We start from the raw sequence: 21,436 nt of genomic DNA on the forward strand, positions 1-21,436 counted from the left end.
GGCCCTGTAATTTTGCCTTGAGCTTTGGTGAGGCCTAGTCAGATGTGGGCTCACACAGGCCAGTGTGCTGGGAACTGGCCTCACTCTGGGCCTACATAAATCAGGTGTGTGTTGCAAACTGCTTCACTCTGGGATTCCAGACCTTACTACAGGCTTGGACTTGGAACTTTACAGGGTGTGTGTGGGGGCTTGCATTGCTGTTAGCTTAGGCAGGGTTTCAGGGTCTGAATGTTGGGTTGGACCTAGGTTCAGAACCTGGAACAGTAGATGTGGGGTGTCAGGGCTTGCTGTTGTCCTGAGCCAAGACTCTTTGGTGTAGTCTCTTGGAGGCTGTTCTCTGCTCTCACCCCAGTGAACCAGACCCTTTCTTTCTGCCTACCTTTCAAGTTGTTCTCTGCATGAAAGTTGTTTTCTCTGTTGGTTCTTTCCAGTATTCCAGTATTCCAGTATAATACTTTGCAGTATTCATTTTGAGGCATTATTTTAAGGTTGGTTGGAAAGAATTGTCATGGTGGTTTGAGCTTTCCCTGCTTCTGCTCTGCCATCTTGGCTCCACTCCTCTTTTTTGTTTAAAAAAGTTCTACTTTCGTGTTTAACTGGGTTCTAAAAATTTATTGCTTTTCTAGTTTTTATTTTTTATTTTTTTTTTTTTACCCTTGTACTTGTATTGTCTCATAGGTGGAAGATTGATAAGGGTGGGCAATGGGGGTCAAGTGACTTGCCCAGGGTCACACAGCTGGGAAGTGTCTGAGGCTGGGTTTGAACCTAGGACCTCCTGTCTCTAGGCCTGACTCTCAATCCACTGAGCTACCCAGCTGCCCTTTTCTAGTTTTTTTTTTTAGTTATATGCCCAATTCATCAATCTGTTCTTTTATTTATGAAAGTATTTAGAGATATAATTAGAAGAAAAATTTCCAAGGACTGTTCTAGCTATATCCCTCCAATTTTGGTATGTTCTTTATTTGTTGTCTTTACCTTTAATGAAATTATCTGTTCTTTCTCAGTGATTGGACCCTGGGCTGGGGGAAGAGAAGATGAATTTAGATGTGGCCTCAGGCACTTTCTAACTGTATGACCCTGGGCAAGTAATTTAACCTCTGGTTGTCTAACAAAAGACTCTATTGGATCAGTGGAACTGTGCTTTTGGATATGGGGGTGTGTGTGAAGGTGGGGTGAAGTGGAAAGTAAAAACAGGAATCATGTAACCACGGAAATTTTTTCTAAAAAATAAAATATTTAAAATAGAAAAAAAAGACTATTGGATCCTTTGGAGAAGGAAATAGCAAATCACTCCAGTATCCTTGTCAAGAAAACCCCATGGTTTTTTGTTATAAAGATTTTTTCCCCCGGGTTTGTTGTTTCCTTTCTGATTTTGGTTGCATTGTTTTTGTTTGTACAAAACCTTTTTAATTTAATGTAATTGAAATTATTTATTTTTCATTTTGTAATTTTTTTCTAACTCTTGCTTGGTTTTAAAATCTTTCCTTTCCCAGAAATCTGATAAGTATACTATTCTGTGCTCATCTAATTTTCTTATAGTTTCCTTCTTTATATTCAAATCATTCACCCATTCTGAATTTATCGTGGTATAGGGTGTGAGATATTGATCTAAACCTAATCTCTTTATAACAAAAAACTCTGACAAAGGTCTAATTATTCAAATATACAAGGAACTAAATCAATTGTACAAAAAAAAAATCAAGCCATTCCCCCAATCAATAAATGGGTAAGGGACATGAATAGACAATTTTCAGATAAATCAAAACTATCAATAAGCACATGAGAAAGAGTTCTAAATCTCTAATAATTAGAGAAATGCAAATCAAAACAACTTTGAGGTATCACTTCATACCTAGCAGATTGGCTAAAATGATAGCAGGGGAGAGTAACGAATGTTGGAGGGGATGTGGCAAAATTGAGACATTAATGCATTGCTGGTAGAGTTGTGAATTGATCCAATCATTCTGGATGGAAATTTGGAACTATGCCCAAAGAGTGCTAAAAGATTGTTTGCCCTTTGATCCAGCCCTACCATTGCTGGCTTTCTACTCCAAAGAGATCATAGGGAAAAAGACTTGTACAAAAATATTTGTAGCCATGCTCTTTGTGGTGGCAAAAAACTGGAAGATGAAGGCATGACCATCAATTGGGGAATGGTTGAACAAATTGTGGTATATGCTGGTGATGGAATACTATTATGCTCAAAGGAATAAATAAACTAGAGGAATTCCATGTGAACTGGAATGACCTCCAGTGTAATGCAGGATTTATGCAAGATCTCTTGCATTTGCAAAATTACCCTAGGCAATCCTGTCAGTTAGGAGAATGGAACTCTGGCCAGGCAGGTGCCTGTCCCAGGAGCTGGCAGTTTGAGCTGGGACTATAAAAACCCCTGCAGAACCAACCTGGGGGGTTCTGATTTCCTTGACCTCAACCAGACACCCAGCTACCCCTGACTTCCCTTTGGGGACTCCAGGAGGTTGAAGGGAGGTTGAAGGGAGGTTTGGGTTGTGGAAAGTGGGCAGGATTTAGATTAGAGTAGCCTAGCAACAGGGACACCCCTATACCAATTAACAACATCAGGGCAATGCTAAACTATCTCTGGCTGAGGGCTGGTTCCCTCAGCCTGGCCTTACCTTCTAGGACCATAGCCAACACTTGCCAGTCGCCCCTAGCAACAGTCTCTCAAGAGCCCTAAACCCTGTTATCTCAGTTTTCCCTTCCATGTTAAAATAAACCCTTAGCCTGAAACTGTGAGCTTCTGTAGTTATTATAACATCATCTTGGGCTAAGGGCTTGAGGAGAGGGGAGAATAGCAACCACTTGACTTTAAAGGAAGTACTGGGCAAGTATCCATTTTATTCAGGAAGTGTGTGAGCTTCACTTCTGTTGAGTTCTGCTTTCACTCCAGCAGGGAGGGGCCCCTCACTCTCCACCTTAAGGGAGCCTATAGGTAGCAGGGAGACTGAATGGGCATCATAGCTCAGGCTACACATCTCTGACAGTCTCAAATCACCTGTTACTGTAGTTACGGGCTCCCAGGCCCAGGTGACTCACTTGTACCACCAGCTCCCTATTAATAGCCACGTTATCCACTTATTACACCAGGAATTGATGCAGAGTGAAAGGAGCAGAACCAGGAGAACATTATACACGGAGACTGATACGCTCCGTGTATGATGTAATGGACTTCTGTACTAGCAGCAATGCAATAACCCAAGACAATTCTGAGGGATTTATGGAAAAGAACGCTACCCACATTCAGAGGAAGAACTACAAGAGTGGAAATACAGAAGAAAAACAACTGCTTGAACACACGGGTTGATGTGGATGTGATTTGGGAAGTAAACTCTAAACAACCACTCTAGTACAACTATCAATAATATGGAAATAGGTCTTGATCGATGACACATGAAGAAACCAGTGGAAATGTACATCAGCTTCAGGGAGGGTAGGGGGGAGAGTAAGAATATGAATCATGTAACCATGGAAAAAATTTTTCTAAAAAAATAAAATAAAATAAAGAAAACCCCATGGATAGCTATGGTCCATAGCAGTGATGGGCAACCTTTTGAGCTTGGTGTTTCAAAATTCACCAGAAAACTGAGCATAACTCGGGTGGTGTGTCACTTCAAGAAAAAAACCATAATTTTGCGATATTTATAGTTTAAATAACAAAAATGTATAATTGTAATATATAACTATTTAATAAACCAAAATAGGTAAATCAATATCGGCAGAATTGTCATCTATAGTGCACAGAGTGTCTACACTGCACTACGGCAAATGTTTCATCCTTGGCATGCGCCCCCATTCTTCTCTGTATGTGGCAGCATGCGGCTGTGTGTCAGTGAAAATGGATATGGATGTCAGTGCTTAGGTTTGCTGTCACCGGTCTAATAGGGCCAGGAAAAATCAGACAGAACAAAAACTTTTCAGCATAATGTAGTCTCCCTCTATTTTTTTAAAGTCTATTTTTGCTGTTGCCTTGTCTGAGATCATAATTATTTGGCCTGACTTTTTGAGTTTAGTTAGTATGTAATAGATTTAGCTTCAGCCACTCATTTGAACTCTGTGTGGATCTTTCTAAAAGCAAATTTAAAAAACAATAGCATTTTTGGATTCTGCTTTTCATCCATTTTTCTATTTTCCCTTTTGCTTGTGAGCTTATCCCATTCACATTCACAGTTATAATTTCTAATTGTATATTTCTTTACATTCTGTTTACCTTATATGTTTGTCTCTCCTTTTCCTCTTAGCCCTCTTTACAAAGAAGAGGGAAGTGAGAGAGGCGTGTGCTTAGCTCTAGTGCACTAAAGTTTTATGCCATCTGCTTCTGCTCTCTTTTCTTACCTTCTCCCAGAGTTCAATCATTTTTCTTCCTTTTAAACTGCTCTCTTGATCTCTCTGAGTTTGTTTTGCTTAGGACTAATTTCCCTTCTCCTCTGCCTCTTTACCTGCCCTTTCATTCCCCTCTTTTCCTTCCCTCCTTTCCCTCTTGTTCCCCTGTGAGATATCTCTCAGGACCCAATCATTTGTGTGTTTCCCCCCTCCTTTGATTACTTCATGTTGTGAGTTTCCTCCTATCTCTTTTCTCCTTGCCTGTATAGTCTTTTACTTGCATACTGACTTTTCCCCTAGTATGTTCCTTTCCTCCTCCCTTTCCCTTCTTTAAGATCATCAAAACATTACAAAATCACTTCTAGGCCCTCTTATTTGACAGCTAAGAGCCCTGATAATATTTGGATTCTGAGAGAATACTTGTATAATTCCCCCATTCAAATGTAAATACCTTATTCTTAATTAGTTCCTTGTGCTTGTTCACTCATTTTTACCTTATGTTTCTTTTGACTCATGTTTATATTTCAAAGTTTCTATTTAGCTTTGGTCTTTTCATCAGGAATACTTGGAAGTCTTTTTCATTTAAGAACTTGAACAAGGCAAATGTTCACATGAAGGTCAGAAAAAAAAAAACAGTACAAGGACACTCTTAAGGTTTCTCTGAAGCACTTTAGTATATTGTAAGACATGAACAATGATAGTACAAGATCATACTGCATGGCATACCCCTCATCAAAGAAGACACTACATAAACAAAGCAGAATTGCAGTAGCCCAAAGGTAACATGAAATGGGAAAATCTAGAGACATCTCTGTCCCAAATGTTCCAAAATGGTAGTGAATAACTACAAGGCCTCCCCCAAGATAGAAGCTAGTCTCTTAGGAAACTAGAAAAGTAGCCAGCCCTTTTCACTCACCCAACAAAGTAGTCCAGGAATCAGAATCTAAATTGAAGCCAGGATTCATGCCTCAGTCTCCAGTGAAGTTCCCTCCAAGACTTATCTCCAGGAGATACTTTCCAGGAGACTCAACTTCACTAGCCTTCTTCAGCCTCCAGATTTCATGTCTTTTATGGTGGTTTCCTGTTCCTGCCCCTCTTCACAGGGGCCAATCACAGTTTCCAAATTGTCCAGCCCTGCACAGAGGCAGTGTCTGTGGGATTGACTTGTCACCTCTAAAAGTGTTAATTCTCCTCCTAGGATTCACACATTTCTAAGTTGTTATCCAGTTTGGATTCAAATATTACTGAGTTATTACTCAGTTAGCATGTAGGTTGCAGACTTCCACCTACTTAACGTTAAGTAGGAGTATCTTCCTTTTGGAGGTGCAAACTCCAGTAGAAAGAGTTTCCCTTACTTTAGTGTTAAGTATGGGTGTATTGCTTTTGATGATTAATTCAAAAGTAGAGAAAGGAGAGAGTTAATCCTGTCCTCACAATCTAGTGAGGTACTAAGTAGGGGTACTTAAGTTATTGTTAACCAAAGCTTTAACTCTAACTAGGCAAAGAGAATAAAGGATTCCCTTTTCACCAGCATAAATCCAGAATAGGCAAAGAGAACCAAGAATTTCCTTTCACGTTAGACAGCACTTTAGCACTAAGTTTGGGAGGCCATTTTAAACAGTGAAATCAATGAAAGACACAAAAATTCAAAAAACAAAATATAATTGTTTACAGTACAAGAACTAAAGAAAGCAGGTCTCCAGAAGGTTTTTGGACTTTGGCTGGGAATATGAGTGGCTCAAATTTTTTGCTGCTTTGTGCAAGTCCAGGAATGATTACAAAAGTCCGAGTACTGATTTTTTGGCTTACAAATAAAAGTTAGCAATTAAATGAAGTCACAAATATGGAATCTGAAAATAATGAAGATCAACTGTAATTCTTGTACAGTACACCCTTCAGGGATTATTGAAAAGATTGCCCCAAAAAATAACCCTTTTGTGCTTTTCAAGGCAGACATCATAGTCTCTCTTGGATAGGGTTAGGCAAGATTTCAGAGATCAATCAGACCTCTGGAGAGAGCTGCATTTTGACAGTCTATATCGATGCCATGTCTTACATTTTATGGAGGAAACATGCCCATATAAAAGTATAATCAAAGTAAATGTGAATTGATTTGTGGAAAGGTGTTTGGAGTTGGAAAGGTTTGGGGGTGATTTGGAACAGAGGTGGAACATGAGGTTGGAAGGAGGGAAGGAATACATTTCAGGCTTGTTAGTCACTGCAAAGGCACTGAGAGAGGATGCCGTGTCACGAATGAAGAGAAACAAAGCAAATTTCAGTCCCTGTAGAACTGTAAAGGGAAGAAATGTGCAATCTATACAGTAGGGATGATAATAATGGCACTTAACTTCTGAGGGTTTTGGGGAGATACAAATTACATATTTATAAAGCATTTTGCAAACCTTTAAGTACTATGCAAAGGCTATCATTACTTTATTATTATTATATTATTGCAAAGCCTGTAAAACAGTCACTAAAGGTCATTCTTATTAAAAATTTTTTTTCATTTTTTAATAACAAATATCCACATAAATTTTCCAAAGTTATATGGTTCATCTTGTCTCCCTCTCTTCTTCCCTTCCCTATTCTGGAGCTGACAAGCAGTTCAATCTGGGTTAAACATGTATTATCATGCAAAAAATTTCCATATTCCTTTTTGTAAGTGAATAATTTTCTAAAACCAAAACCCCCAACTGTATACTCAAATAAACAAGTGATAAATCATAGGTTTTCATCTGCATTTCTACTCCAAAAGTTCTTTCTCTGGTGCTGGATGGCATTCCTTGTCTTAAGTCCTCAGAATTATTTTGGATCATTGCATTGCTGTTAGTAGCAAAGTCTATCACATTTGTTTTCCACAGTATTGTAGTTCCTGTGTATAATGCTCTCCTGGTTCTGCTTATTTCATTCTGCATCAGTTCATTTAGGTCTTCCCAGCTCTATTCTGAAATCATCCTGTTCCTTATAGCACAATAGTATTCCATTCACCATCACAGAACACAATTTGTTGAGCCATTACCCAAATGAGGGACATCCCTTTATATTCCAATTCTTTGCCACCACAAAAAGAGCAGCTAGAAATATTTTTGTATAAACAGGTCCTTTCCCATTTTTTAAACTTTTTGGGATACAAACCTACTAGAGGTATTAACTGGATTAAAAGTTATGCATTCGTTTATAGCCCTTTGGGCATAAGTTCCAAATTGCCCTCCAGAATGGTTGGATAAGCTCACAACTCCACTGCTTAGACATGTGTCCCAATTTTATCACATTCTCTCCAACATTTATCATTTTCCTATACTATAATATTAGCCAGTCTGATAGGTGTGAGGTGTTACTTCAGAGTTGTTTTAATTTGCATTTCTCTAATCTAGAGGGATTTAGAAAAATTTTTTACATGATTATTGATAGCTTTGATTTCTTCATTTGAAAAATTCCTATTCATATCCTTTGACCATTTATCAATTGGGGAATGATTTAGTTTGCTATAAATTTGACTTAGTTCTTTTTATGAAGTCACTCTTAATTCCCTTAACTTCTATTTTCACATTCATTGACAACATAACCCTAGCTGCTTTTTAGCTTCACCCTCTATCAAAATTTCTGCCCCGCTCCCAGGGTCACAGCTTCTTTTCCGACTCTTAGATGTAGTTAATGTCCTTTTCTGTTTCCAGGCTGTTCTAGATTACTCGCTCCTGTTTAGCTTATGGTATAATGAAGACTGTAAGATAGCAGGGGAAATTTAAGACTATCAAAAGCAGGATGTGAGCAGACCCAGAAGGACGATTAACATTAAATAGTGTCAATAGGAGGGATCACTCCGAATGATGGGATTTGTAGTCTTGTAGCGATTGGGATTGTGGGAGTGCGCTTGCGCCACTTGGTTCCTGAAGCTTCCATAAGAGGCTCCCCTCTCCTCCTCTCAGGGCGGTTGGGCGGGGTGATTGCGCTTGCGCTTGCGCTTTTCTGGTCGAAGACTGCGTGGCTTCTTGCTCCTCCCCGCCGTGGCCGTTGGACGGAGGGAGTGCGCTTGCGTGTCTCCGCCCCAGACTCCGCTTCTGCGCGTGGTTGACGGTTTGTCCCGGTCCCGGCTACGCGGCGCGGCTCGGCTCTGTGCGCGGGATGGCGAGCGCATCTGCCCTCGCGGGGAGCTCTGCCCTAGGGCTGGGCGCCGTTGGTGGGGCTGGGCCCTGGGGCAGCGCGGCCGGCGGCCCATCCCGGTATGTGGCCGGGATGCAGGAGCTGTTTCGGAGCCATAGCAAGACTCGTGAATTCCCGGCGCACAGCGCCAAGGTGCACTCGGTGGCCTGGAGCTGTGACGGGCGACGCCTGGCCTCGGGCTCTTTCGACAAGACGGCCAGCGTCTTTTTGCTCGAGAAGGACCGCCTGGTGCGCTCGACCCCGGGGGCGGGGGGTTGGGGCTGGAATCCAGGAGTTGGGGGGCTTAAGGAACTCCTCCTAGGGTGGCAGAAGCAGGAGAGAGAACGCACACTGGACCAGCCAAACTGCCCTACTTGGTTTTTTTTCCGTACACTACATTTCATCTCCCACTTCCACGTCTTTGCATAAGCTGTTCCCTATGCAGATAATGAACTTGACCCTCAAGGTTTCCTCCCTCTTTCCCCAATAGTTAGGCTCAGGTTAGGTGTCATCTCACACAAAATTTGTTTTTTGTGCCACTTCCTACTCCTTCCCCCAATGTTACCGCTTCCTTAACAATTGTATTTACTTACATCTGAATTTGTACTCCAAAGACCCTCTTCCCTTTCCTCCATATAATTTAAGGGCATGACTTTTGTTTTTGTATTTCTCATTCATCATACCTGTTGCACTAGCAATGGTTAATAAATTATTTTTGAGCTGAATTGGAATATCTAGAGCTTTGGGGAGTTTAAAGTGATGGGGATCTACCTAAAAGATGGAGGAGGATTAAAATCGGGGCCTAAGAATTGTAGGGGCTAAGGATTTAGGGGTGGAAGGATAAGGGAAGTGGAATATTAGAGAAGGTAAAGGATCTGAGAGAGGCATTGTGATGAGGCGTTATGAAATACAAGAGAAGATCATGGGGCCAAGGGCTGAAGAAGTGATGGACATCTTTGGAAACATCCTGGGGCCCTTCAGAGGGGATAATTGTGGTGTTCTGTTTCAGCGACCCTACAATATTTTCAACGGATCCATGGAAATATTACATTAATATTATATTCAGTATTATATTTGACACCCTTATTTTAGGTAAAAGAAAATAACTACCGAGGTCATGGGGACAGTGTTGATCAGCTTTGTTGGCATCCAAGTAATCCAGACCTCTTTGTCACTGCATCTGGGGACAAAACTATTCGCATCTGGGATGTTAGAACTACAAAATGCATTGCTTCTGTGAATACTAAAGGTGACTGTCAAGAGGGCATGAGGGAGGAAGGGACTTTTGTGGTGTATAGTATTAAGAGCATTATATGGAAATTCCAGTAGAAGATGTAGGTTAAGTGCCAATTTTGAAATTTAGCAAGTCGACCTTGGAAAACTTAAGTTCACCTGTTTCCTTGTCATTAAATTTGTGATAGTTATTTTCACCTCTATCCCACAGGTTTTATTGTAAAGCAGTATAGAAATGGGAGCTAATATTTTAATGCAAATTAGTCACAAAGAGAAGTAATTACTAAAAGCAATTTTTTCTTTTCTTGTGCATATATGTATTTTTGTATATATATGTGTATATATATATATGTATATCTATATATATATATCTGTCTGTCTGTTTGTCTATCTGTCTATCTGTATATCTGTATATTTCTGCTGGTCTAGTGAAAGGAACACTGGATTTAGAATTCAAATTTTGTGGGCTCAAATTCCAAGTCTATTGTTTACTATGTGTTTGGATAAATTATTTGATCTTTCTGGGCCTCAGTTTTTTCATCTGTAAAATGAGAATAATGTTTGGACTGTGCCTCACAGATAGCGGCAGGGAAGCCAGCAAGACTTGAGTTCAAATATCATCTTACCTGGGGCAAGCTACTTGGCTTATTACTGCCCCAGGCTCATGGAATCAAACTCAGAATCCTTGCAGGTGTCATATTGATTTGGAAAACCATAAATTAACTTTGTTGTCTTTAAAAAATTTTTTTGTTAAAGCTTTTCCTAATTCTATTTTAACTTGGTTGGGCAGCACTTATTTTGTTGGTGGAGGGTTCGACACCTGTTTTAGATAGCTCTTATAAGACTGTAAGTTGCAGAGGAGATGGCTGGTTAGTAGAGGGAATCAATTCACCCCTCTTCTTTTTCTCTATCGTGTTTCCTATGTGGTTGAGTCCTTATTCCTTCCTATTTTCCTCTCAAGTTTGTTATGAGTAAAGTGTTTTGTAAATCCTAAGTCACTATAGAAATGCGTTTGAGTTGCCATATTTGATAAGAGGTCATTAGATTTTTAGAATATTTAGCAGCTTATTCGATAGATTCCTAATACCAGGCTTGCTAAAAAACGTTTTGATCTTGGGTTATTATGATAACCCAACTTGTATTTATACAGTGCTTTAAACTTTACAAAATGCCTTCATCACAGTGAACCTTAGGTGTGATAGTGCAAAGATTACTATCTTCATTTTTATTGTCTAAATCTTGGAAGTTATAATGTTCCTAGGGTCACACAGCTAGTAAATATCAAAATTGGCATTTGAACCCAGATCTTTCAATTATACATCCTGTGTCCTTTCCATTGTCCTACAGTTCTCTTTGGGTTCCCCACTTGATAAATGGTCAAAAGATACGAATAGACAGTTTTCAGATGAAGAAATCAAAGCTAACAATAATCATGTAAAAAAATGCTCTAAATCCCTCTAGATTAGAGAAATGCAAATTAAAACAACTCTGAAGTAACACCTCACACCTATCAGACTGGCTAATATTACAGTATAGGAAAATGATAAATGTTGGAGAGAATGTGGTAAAATTGGGACACTAATGTGGAGTTGTGATTTTATCCAACCATTCTGGAGTCCCAGAAGGGCTATAAAAGAATGCATACCTTTTGATCCAGTAATACCACTAGTAGGTCTGTATCCCAAAGAGAGTAAAAAAAAAAATTATGGGAAAGGACCTGTTTATGCAAAAATATTTCTAGCTGCTCTTTTTGTGGTGGCAAAGAATTGGAAACTAAAGGGATGTCCCTCAATTGAGTAATGGCTCAACAAATTGTGGTCTATGATGGTGAATGGAATACTATTGTGCCATAAGGAACAGTGAACAGGATGATTTCAGAATAGAGCTGGGAAGACCTAAATGAACTGATGCAGAGTGAAATAAGCAGAACCAGGAGAGCATTATACACAGGAACTACAATACTGTGGAACACACATGTGATAGACTTTGCTACTAACAGCAGTGCAATGATCCAAAATAATTCTGAGGGATTTAAGACAAAGAATGCCATCCAGCACCAGAGAAAGAACTTTTGGAGTAGAAATGCAGATGAAGGCCTATGATTTATCATTTGTTTATTTGGGTATATGTGTTAGGGTTTTAGTTTTATAAGATTATTCATTTAGTAAAATGAATAATATAGAAATGTGTTTTGTGTGGTAATACAAAAAAAGATTATTTGGTGGATTTTGGTCAAGTCAGTTTGCTTATTTTTTTTTCCTTTCTAGGGGAGAATATTAACATTTGCTGGAGTCCTGATGGGCAGACCATTGCTGTGGGCAATAAAGATGATGTGGTAACTTTCATTGATGCTAAAACCCATCGTTCAAAAGCAGAGGAGCAATTTAAATTTGAGGTCAATGAAATCTCCTGGAATAATGATAACAATATGTTCTTCCTTACTAATGGCAATGGCTGTATCAACATTCTCAGGTAATTGGTATCACTCAACATAGGGTAATTTCTCTCCTATTTATAGCCCGTATGAACTTATAGAACATTAGAGGGGGAAGGAATTTTAGAACCTAGAATGTCTTGTTGGATTGCTTAATCAGTTCACATTTAAGGTTATGATGGTTAGGTTTGTGTTTTCCTCTTGTTTGTATGGATTTTTATCCTCATCTTTTAAATCAGTACTTTCTCCCTGTTATTACTTTTGCTGCCTTGATGGTAGTCTTACAGATTCTTCCTCCACTCCCATTTACCTGTCTAATTCCAAATTCCTTGAACTTACTTACTTTAGAACATAGAATATCAGATGTGGGAAGGGGACCTTAGAAGTCATGAAGTTCAACTTCCTCATTTTACAGATGAGGAAACTTAGACTCAGAAAATTGATTTGTTCTAGGTCACACTGTTGGTTAATGGTAGAACTGGGATAGTACCCAATGCTTGTTCAGTTATATTCTGTTTCTGAACATTTCTTTGGAGGTTGGGACCCATTGAATATGGAACTAGATAATATATCCCTACCTGGAATCCCTGTAATAATTAAGACTTAAAATGAATGCTGTAGTGAGTGAGAAATATTTCAACCTTATTCCCCTTCATGGAGTTTGTTAAAATAGTCATTACTTGGGGAGAGAATATATTTTGATATTTTTGAAGCATTACTTGTCAAAGTCACTCATTTGTAAATTTAGAGAAGGTAGCATAGTAAGTACTAGATTTAGATTCTGATGATTTTAGATTTGAGCCCTATCTATGCTTAGTTAACAGTTGTATCCCCTTGGACAATTCACTAAACTGATCTGGGTCTTAAGTTAATTCCTCCATAAAACTAGGACTAGATAATCTTAGGTCTCTTCCATTTTGTATCTTGCATTTTGGTTGCTTTTTTCAGAATTCATAACATGAAGATATTCTCATTCATTGTCATGGTAACTTAGATTTATGTGGTACTTTATAGTTTATAAAATACTTTACTCATAACAACTCTGTGAGGTACTTCTAGTGCCAGCATTATCACCCCTAATTTGACATGTATAAAACAGGTCCAGAATGGTGAAGGGTCATACAGCGTCTATGTAAATGAAAATGTGTTGCATTTTGAACCAGACTTTATGATTCCCAAGTCTACTGCTCAGTATACTAGACCATGGCATTTCTCTTATTTATTAAATATTTGTGACCTTATTGTATAAATTGTGCTAGGTTCTGATCCTTGTCCTCAGGAATCTAGAAAATTAAATTAGACATGAACACAATGATAATCTAAGTGTCACGCAAATGATACAAAGTGTGCTTTGGAAGTTAAGAGAGGAAGAATGATGATTTCATATTGATATCATAAAAGGAATATAGGCCAGGTGAATTTCAAAGAAGGTAGAGATGTCACTATAGTGATAGATACATTCATTGTGCTCTTGTGAATGAACAATATACTCCCTGTTCAACAGTTGGAAGAAGCAAAGACAAGGATCTAATAACACATGCTGTGATAGTTTGAGCAAGTCACTTCCCCATGTAGTCTTCAGTTTCCTCTTTTGTTAAATGAAGGGCTTGGGCTAGATTTAGGATGATATATTTAGAACTGGAGGGGACCTTAAAGTTGTCTAGTCTAATTCTTTTATTTTACAAATGAGGCAACTGAGGCCTAGAGCAGTTAAGTGACTTGCTCAAAATAGCACGGGTAATAAGTAGCATACCTAGGATTTGAACCCAAGTCCTTTGACTTCAAACCTAGTACTTCTTCTACTGTACCATGCTCAAATCTTTCTTAACTTTTGTATTCCATGATGCTCTATTTTTTTATATCCCTGTTTGTCTTGAGAGTATCACTATTCTTCCAGACACTTTCACAACATAGGATTCTTTCTTGATTATCTTTCTTGCTTTTCCCTTTTCCTCTCCTCTCCCCTCCATGAGTTTGATATTCTGTTGTTTTGACATTCATAAAATCTTTGACATTATCTACTCTAATCCAACAAGTTTTAAACTTTTAAAATTATGTTTTTATTGCAGCCTATCATATTTACATCACCAATATTTCTCACTTTACTCCTCCCCCTTTCTGGGAGCCATCATTTATATTGAAAAATAAAATAGGAAAAAAAGTCAAGTAAAACTCACCAGCATATTGAAAAAGACTGACATTATGTAGTGTTCTATATCCATAGTCTTCTACCTCTACAAAAAAGTAGAGGGGAAGTATATTTTTTCTTTGGGGTCAGGTTTGGCTATTATAATTTTGAGGATTCAATTTCTGCTGTTTTCCAGCAATCATTTGAGGATCTTAAATTCTTAGTTAACAAGCATTTAAGTGTTATTATGTTCTAAGCACTGTGCTAAGTGCTGTAGATACCGAGAAAGGCAAAAATAGCCCTTAAGGAACCTACATTTTAATGGGTGAAAACAAGTAAATTATTTTATACCTAGAAGATAAATTTAAGAGAGATGAAATTCATTTTGAGAGGGGAAGGCACTAACTGCTGAAGGGAAAGGGAAAGGCTTCTTGTAGAAGATGGAATTTTAGCTGAGTTGTGAAAAAAACCAGGGGAACCACTAGGTAGAGTTTGGAAAGGGAGCTTTCCAGGAATGGGGAGAGCCAGTACAAAAGAAAGGAGCTGGTAGATGGTGTGTCATGGTTAAGGAACAGCAAGTAGACCAGTATGGATGAACTATAATTCTCTTTGTCTTTTCACTCACACCATCATAGTTCAGTTCTTTTTGTCTTGCTTGAATTATTTTAGTAGCATTGATTGAGGCAACTCGGTGGTACAGTAGATATAGAGCTAGATCTGGAATAAGGAAAGCTTGAGTTCAAATTTTGTCTCAGATACTAGCTATATAACTTTAGGCAAATCATTTAGCTTTTCTTAGCCTCAGTTTCTTTACTTGCAAAATGGGGATAATTATGTACCTTCTGGGGTTGTTGTGAAGAATATGATATAATATAGATTGTGATAAGGTTTAATAAGAGGTGAGAACAAAAAATACTGTAGCTCACATTTGCTTTATAGTTTAAAAAAGATTTTCCTTAAAATAATACTATGACAGAGATAATCAACAAGCACATTTTAAGTACCTACTATGACCTGGACACTGGGAATACAAAGACAGAAATAAAATAATCTCTGATCTCATGGAGCTTACAGTGCATTTTGTTGCAGAGACAATATGACATTTAAGTTATATGCAAAATACAAATTAATTGTGGAGGGAGGGAACAGGCTGTAGTGACTGGAAGGATGAAGAGCATCTTCATATAGAAGACGATGCCTAAAACAAACTTTGAGGAGTAGAGAAAAGCATTCATGAAGCATTTACTATGTGTCAGAGTGAATTCTAGAAGGTGGAGGTTAAGAGAATAGTGATGGAAAAGGGAGTGGGACAGGTAGTGTAAAAAGGAAGGGTATTAATGAATATTATTCCTCAGTTTTACTGGTGAGGAAAATGTGGTTCAGAAAGGCCAAATGTAATTGGTTGGGTTGCCCCACAGCCATTTAGAATTTGGGTCAGTTCCCAATCTAATACCTTCGCTAATTTAGATCCCAGGATTGAGAATGTGGATAAATGATTGATATGCCTCTTTCTGTGTTTTTTTCTTCCTAGCTATCCTGAGCTGAAGCCTGTGCAGTCCATCAATGCCCATCCTTCCAATTGCATCTGCATCAAATTTGACCCCACAGGGAAGTACTTTGCCACAGGAAGTGCTGATGCATTGGTTAGCCTTTGGGATGTTGACGAGTTGGTGTGTGTGAGATGTTTTTCCAGGTCAGTGCACTTCCTGATCATTCATCCCTTGTGCCTGTATTTTGTCTAGACCTTCTTTTATAAAGATAGTAACCCCTCCTTTGTGCCATTCTTCTTTGTTCTCTGCATTTCTTAGATGAGTTTCATTTTTGGTTCTATATTTTGTATATCAACTCGGCACTCAGGTTGTTTCACCTATTTTGTTGGTGGGATTAGCCTATTTCCTTTTCTAGTCATACATGTGTGTTATTCATAAAAGAATTTCTTTGAATCCTGAGTAAAAATTCTGCCTTCTCCAGGGATCACTTATGTCTCCTTTGATTATCCTGTACTACAGATTGGACTGGCCAGTCAGAACCCTCAGCTTTAGCCATGATGGGAAGATGCTTGCATCAGCATCTGAGGATCACTTTATTGACATTGCTGAAGTAGAGACAGGTAAAAAAGTTTTGTTTGAGGAGATTAGCATCATGTCTAGTGATACATGTTTAATAGATCCATTTCAGAAAATCACAGAAAGAATAGCTGACAGAGACCTTAGGTCTCTGTCCCAGCTTTCTTTTTTACAGATGATAAAACTGATATGAAATAACTTGTCCATGGTATCACAACTAGTAAGTGGCAGAGCTGCCAGTGAAAGGTTTTTCTAAAGCTAAGAATCAAAGGACCACTTTCTGAGTGAACTGTATTATCTAATCTCTCCCTTCCCTTCAGTAATTTTACACTAACAGAAACAAATTAGTGGGAGTAGAGAAGTAGATTTTGTCCATTTATGTCTTAGAGTTGCATTTTGTATCTATCCAAAAACTTCCTTAGGTAGTCATTTAATTTGTAGGTGCCTTTTACTTCTGCTTATAAAGCCTGAAAATGTTCATTATTTTTAGATAAAAGATTTTATAGTTATCTTTGACACCATTTTAGAGTACTGTTGACAGATATGCAAATTTAGAGTTATTTTTGAAGATGATAAAAGCCTCAATCAAAGGTATCAGAGAAGAAGTTTGAGTAAAGCACTTTGACACAGTTTTGGCAACTCTTTGAAATGCTAATATAATGGTGAATAGCCACTACCTTAATTCATACTAATTCATTGTTAAATCTTTGAGAGAAAGCCACCTTGTGTGGATCCCAAGAAGCCAAATTGAAGGAATCTTTGAGGCAACTTGATTTTATATCCATTGATTCATTTTAATTTGAGGGAATGACTAAACACTGTAAGATTTTATTATTCTTATACACTTTAGATCTGGGTAAAAACCCAAAGCAAAAGCTAATCCTTTTTGATATGCAGATAACTTGTCATATTCCAAGATATAAAAATCTAAATAAGTGACTAAGAGAAAAGATGGCTGAAAAAGCACAGGTTTTACTCTCAGAAGACTGACTCTGGGCAACTAATTGTTTTGTTCTTCAATTTAATCTGTAAATTGAGGAATGATTCATATACTATCTACTCCACAGTATTATGAGGAAACTATTTTTATAAACCTTAAGGCCTTACATATGGGTTTTTATTGACTCATGTTGCCCTTGGTGGGAAAATTCCAATCCTTTAAACATTGTCAAAATTTATTTCAAAGAATTTTAGTTTTCAAGTTCCTTTTTTGTGTCCTTATGTTTCAAAGGAGAGTAACTTACTTTTCTCCAGTGTTTTTTGTTTTTTTATTCTTACAATTTTAATAATGGAGCAAAGATTAGCTAATCCAGTCTATATTTTGGAAACAGTGGGGTAGAGTAGAAAGAGTATTGGATTTTGTCGGAAGGCTTGAGTTGTGATATTTCCTAGCTCTGTGACCTTTGGCAAGTGGTTTTTATCTCTAAGCTTCATTTTTTTTACTCTTTGAAATGAGGATAAGCCTTACATATTATATATCTCACAGGAGTGTGAAGAAGTACTTTTTGGGTCTTAAAGTGCTATAGAAATGTGAAATTTTATTTCTAATCAATCTGTATGTGAATATATCTGACTTATGCTTTCTTTGTATGTTGATTGTAGGTGATAAGCTCTGGGAGGTGCAATGTGAGTCACCAACGTTCACGGTGGCCTGGCATCCCAAAAGGCCACTGCTGGCATTTGCTTGTGATGACAAAGATGGCAAATATGACAGCAGCCGGGAAGCAGGGACTGTGAAGTTGTTTGGGCTTCCTAATGACTCTTAAAAGGAAATTGGGAGGGTCCAGTGTACAGAGGGGAGTACAGACTCCCCAGAGAGGCTGGGGAAAGGCCTGAGAAAGTCAGGTATCATTTTGTCTAGTTTATTTGGTCTGTTTCTCCCTGAGTACGTTCTTCTCCATCCCTAAACATCCCAGTATAAAAAGAAAGTTGTCCCATGTCCACCCATTTGAATATAATACGGCTTCTGTTTGCAGTATTTTTTTGGGGGTGGTAGAGTGGTAGAGTTTCCATTGTAATCTGTTAATGGAAAAGGCACTGAAATTTAGAATCAGAGCAGTGGAAAGAAGACTGGATTTGAGTTTGGAGGTCTCTCTCTGTTCAAAACATATTTGTGCTATTACCTAGAACTTTGCCTCTCTAGGCCTTAAGTTTTCTCATTTTTAAAATGTGGGATTCAGATGACCCAAGTTCTGTTATCTTCCTTTCTCAGGGGATTGCCCTGTGTACTTCAAGAATCTTAGGAGTTAAAAAAAGAATCTTAGGAATTTCTACAGGTAATTGAAGAGTCTAACCAGTTTTCTCTGTTTTTCCTTATTGCCTTTAAGTTTGAAGTGTTGTAAAGCTTTGGTAACCTTTGCTGACTAAAAGTATGATGGTCTTAAGAGGTGACAATTTTACTTCCCCATCAAAGATGTCGTGGCCCATACTAGCAGTAACTGTGTCTTGAATAGAGATGAAAAAGAATGGTGCCTTTGTACCACACTCCTAAAAAATAATAGCTCCTTCCTCTGTAAAAAGAGGGGGTTGGATTAGATGACTTCTAAATTCCTGTGATCCATTTTTATAGCACTTGGTTTACACAATAATTTCCTCAACCCTAAAGGGAAAGGGGAGGTTATTATCCCTGTTTTATAGGTGATGAAACTGTGGCATAGAGAGGCTACATGGCTAGAAGAGTATTTCTACCTAAGTAACTGTAGGTGGTATAGCATGATTTCAAGATCCAAGTTGCTACCTCATTTGGGTATATCCCCATGTGTGATATGTGTCGACAGCTCTTCTCTGCTTATACTCTTTCTACTTGTGGGGGCCAGGGTTGGTAAAGAGGAATGTAACATTTTGGGGAAAGTATTTTTTAAGAATAATTTTGATATTTCAGCTTTTAATAAAAGTTAAAATTTTGGGCATTCTTACATTTAGTAAGGTGGTATTTTCTTTATCTGTGAGGGATGGGTAAATATGATTATGGGTAACCTTGATCTTAGCATTCTGATTTTAAACTCTTGAAGAAGCTGAAGCAAAAGAGTGATCATTTAAGCTATCATTTACTACCTTCCTGGTTCACATTTCTTTAATGAACGTTTTCAGAGTCTTGTGAAGTACAAAGCAGGGCAGAGATTATTTTACATGGGTCTATTTCAGCCAGGAGGTTACCAGTAGAGTACCCTAGGTCCTTCACTTAAAAAAAAAATTTCTTTTTTATTGATATCATTTGTTTTTACATTTTGTAGATTTCCCCTAGTATTCTTCCTCTATCCTTTTGTAGTCAGCCATTTGGATTTTTTTTTTTTAAGCCCATACCTTCTTAGTATCAATTCTAAGTCAGAAGATCAGCCAGGGATAAGCAGTGAGGGTTAAGTGACTTCCCCAGGGTTGTACAGCCAAGAAGTATCTTGAGTCCACATTTGAACCTAGGACTTTCTGTTTCTAGGGCTAACTTTCAATCCACTGAGCCACCCAAATGCCCTGGAAGAGAATATTTGAGAGAGAATTGTGGGGGTGGGGCTAAAAGATTGAGATTGCTGTCTTAAGCATTTAAGTAGCTTTTATGTACAAGAAAGGTTAGACTTTTTCCATTTGGCCACAGGGGGCAGGATGAGGAGCATTCTCTCTCTTGTTGGGAGGGGAATATTGATAAGGGGTGAGCAAGCATTCCTGACAGATTCATACTATGGAAAGAATGATGGATTTGGAGTAAAAGGTCTTTGGTTCAAAATAGTTCTTGCCACTTAGCCAACTGTGTGACCTGTGACCTGTCCTTTCACTTCCCTGGACCTCAGTTTTCTTCCTCTATAAAACGAGGGTTAGGCTGTATGGCCCCTGAGGTCCTTTTCAACTCTGAATCTTTGATCTTATGATTGCATAGCAAATTTAGGATTTATAAAGGATAAACTAACAATTGGAATGCTCCCTTAGTGGAATGTACTGCCTCTTTTGTAAAATGAGAGGTAATGGTTCCCCTTTCATTGGAAGACTTCAAGAAGAGATGTCACATATTTGCGAAGAATGTTATTGTGGGGATTTCTTTGGGAGGATAGGTTTGAATAGGTGTCTCTCCTATCAGACTCTAAAATTATCTTATTCTGTCAGGCTTGAAGGAGAAGTTCTGTGATTTGCCCATGCTAACACAGCAGGATAGAGACAGGGCCCAGATTTAGAATCTCCAAATGTCATAGTTGGGAGACACCTCTGAGTTCATCTGTTTGCTGTTCCTCAACTTTATGGATTGGGGGGATGGAAGCTCAATTTGTGACTTGCTCCTGGAGTCTCATTGTTGGCTGAGCCAAGACTCGCCCTTGGGACTTTAGAATTCCATTCCAGTGCTGTCTGCTGCTGCATACTGCTTTGCCTTATGCTTGTACTTTATGGGTTTCAAAACACTTTTCATATCCAAGACTCCTTTTGAGTCCTGTGGGGGCAGGCAGAGGGGTGGTTTTTACTAGTAATTAACAGATGAGGAAACCAGCTGAGTAGAGGAAATGACATGCCTGCTGCCATATAGCTGGTTAGTAGCAAAATGGGAACTGGCATCTACGTCCTGGGACTCAAATCAGTGTTTTTGCCATGCTACTGCACTGCCTTGTGACCACCTACTCTTGTGAAGTGCAAAGAACACCGAGTTGAGAGTCCTAAAATTTACAGACCGTAGTTTTCAGTCCTGACAACTTGTGTGATCATGGGCAAATTATTCCCCTTTTCTGAGCACAAATCTCCTTACTTATAAAATAGGGATGGTCATTGTTGCACTGTCTACATCATGGAGAATATGGTAAGGAATAGTCAGTCCTTCATTCCCTAGAGAAACAAGGGCTATTACTTCTTACGTCATATCACTGTACTTGAAGAGTGAACCCTCCTATGGCAAATTGTCCTGGCCATTTATATTGCCAGCATAGCCACTCCTTAAATTTCTGGTGGGTACCTTCAAAGAGGAGCTTGCTGGGTCCGTTGATTTTGCACTTCTCCAGAAATATTTTGGGTGACCAGCCTTTCAAGTTGATTTGAAAACTCCCAACTAACATTCAGTTGTGTCTAACAGTGACCCCATGGACCACTGCCACTAGAGTTTTCTTGGTAAATATACTGGAGTGG

General features: G+C 38.5%; 1 protein-coding gene across 1 annotated transcript; it reads left to right on the top strand.

Moving 5' to 3' along the window:
* Positions 1 to 8,463: 8,463 nt before the first annotated feature.
* On the top strand, positions 8,464 to 19,245 carry THOC3 (THO complex 3). The gene is made up of 6 exons (XM_044661646.1): positions 8,464 to 8,730; positions 9,574 to 9,730; positions 11,982 to 12,186; positions 15,808 to 15,969; positions 16,286 to 16,386; positions 17,945 to 19,245. Exons 1-6 carry the CDS (start codon positions 8,464 to 8,466, stop codon positions 18,106 to 18,108), a joined length of 1,056 nt encoding a protein of 351 aa, XP_044517581.1. The 3' UTR covers positions 18,109 to 19,245.
* Positions 19,246 to 21,436: the final 2,191 nt, after the last annotated feature.

Source organism: Gracilinanus agilis, chromosome 2 (assembly GCF_016433145.1).
Source record: "Gracilinanus agilis isolate LMUSP501 chromosome 2, AgileGrace, whole genome shotgun sequence".
Classification (NCBI taxonomy): domain Eukaryota; kingdom Metazoa; phylum Chordata; class Mammalia; order Didelphimorphia; family Didelphidae; genus Gracilinanus; species Gracilinanus agilis.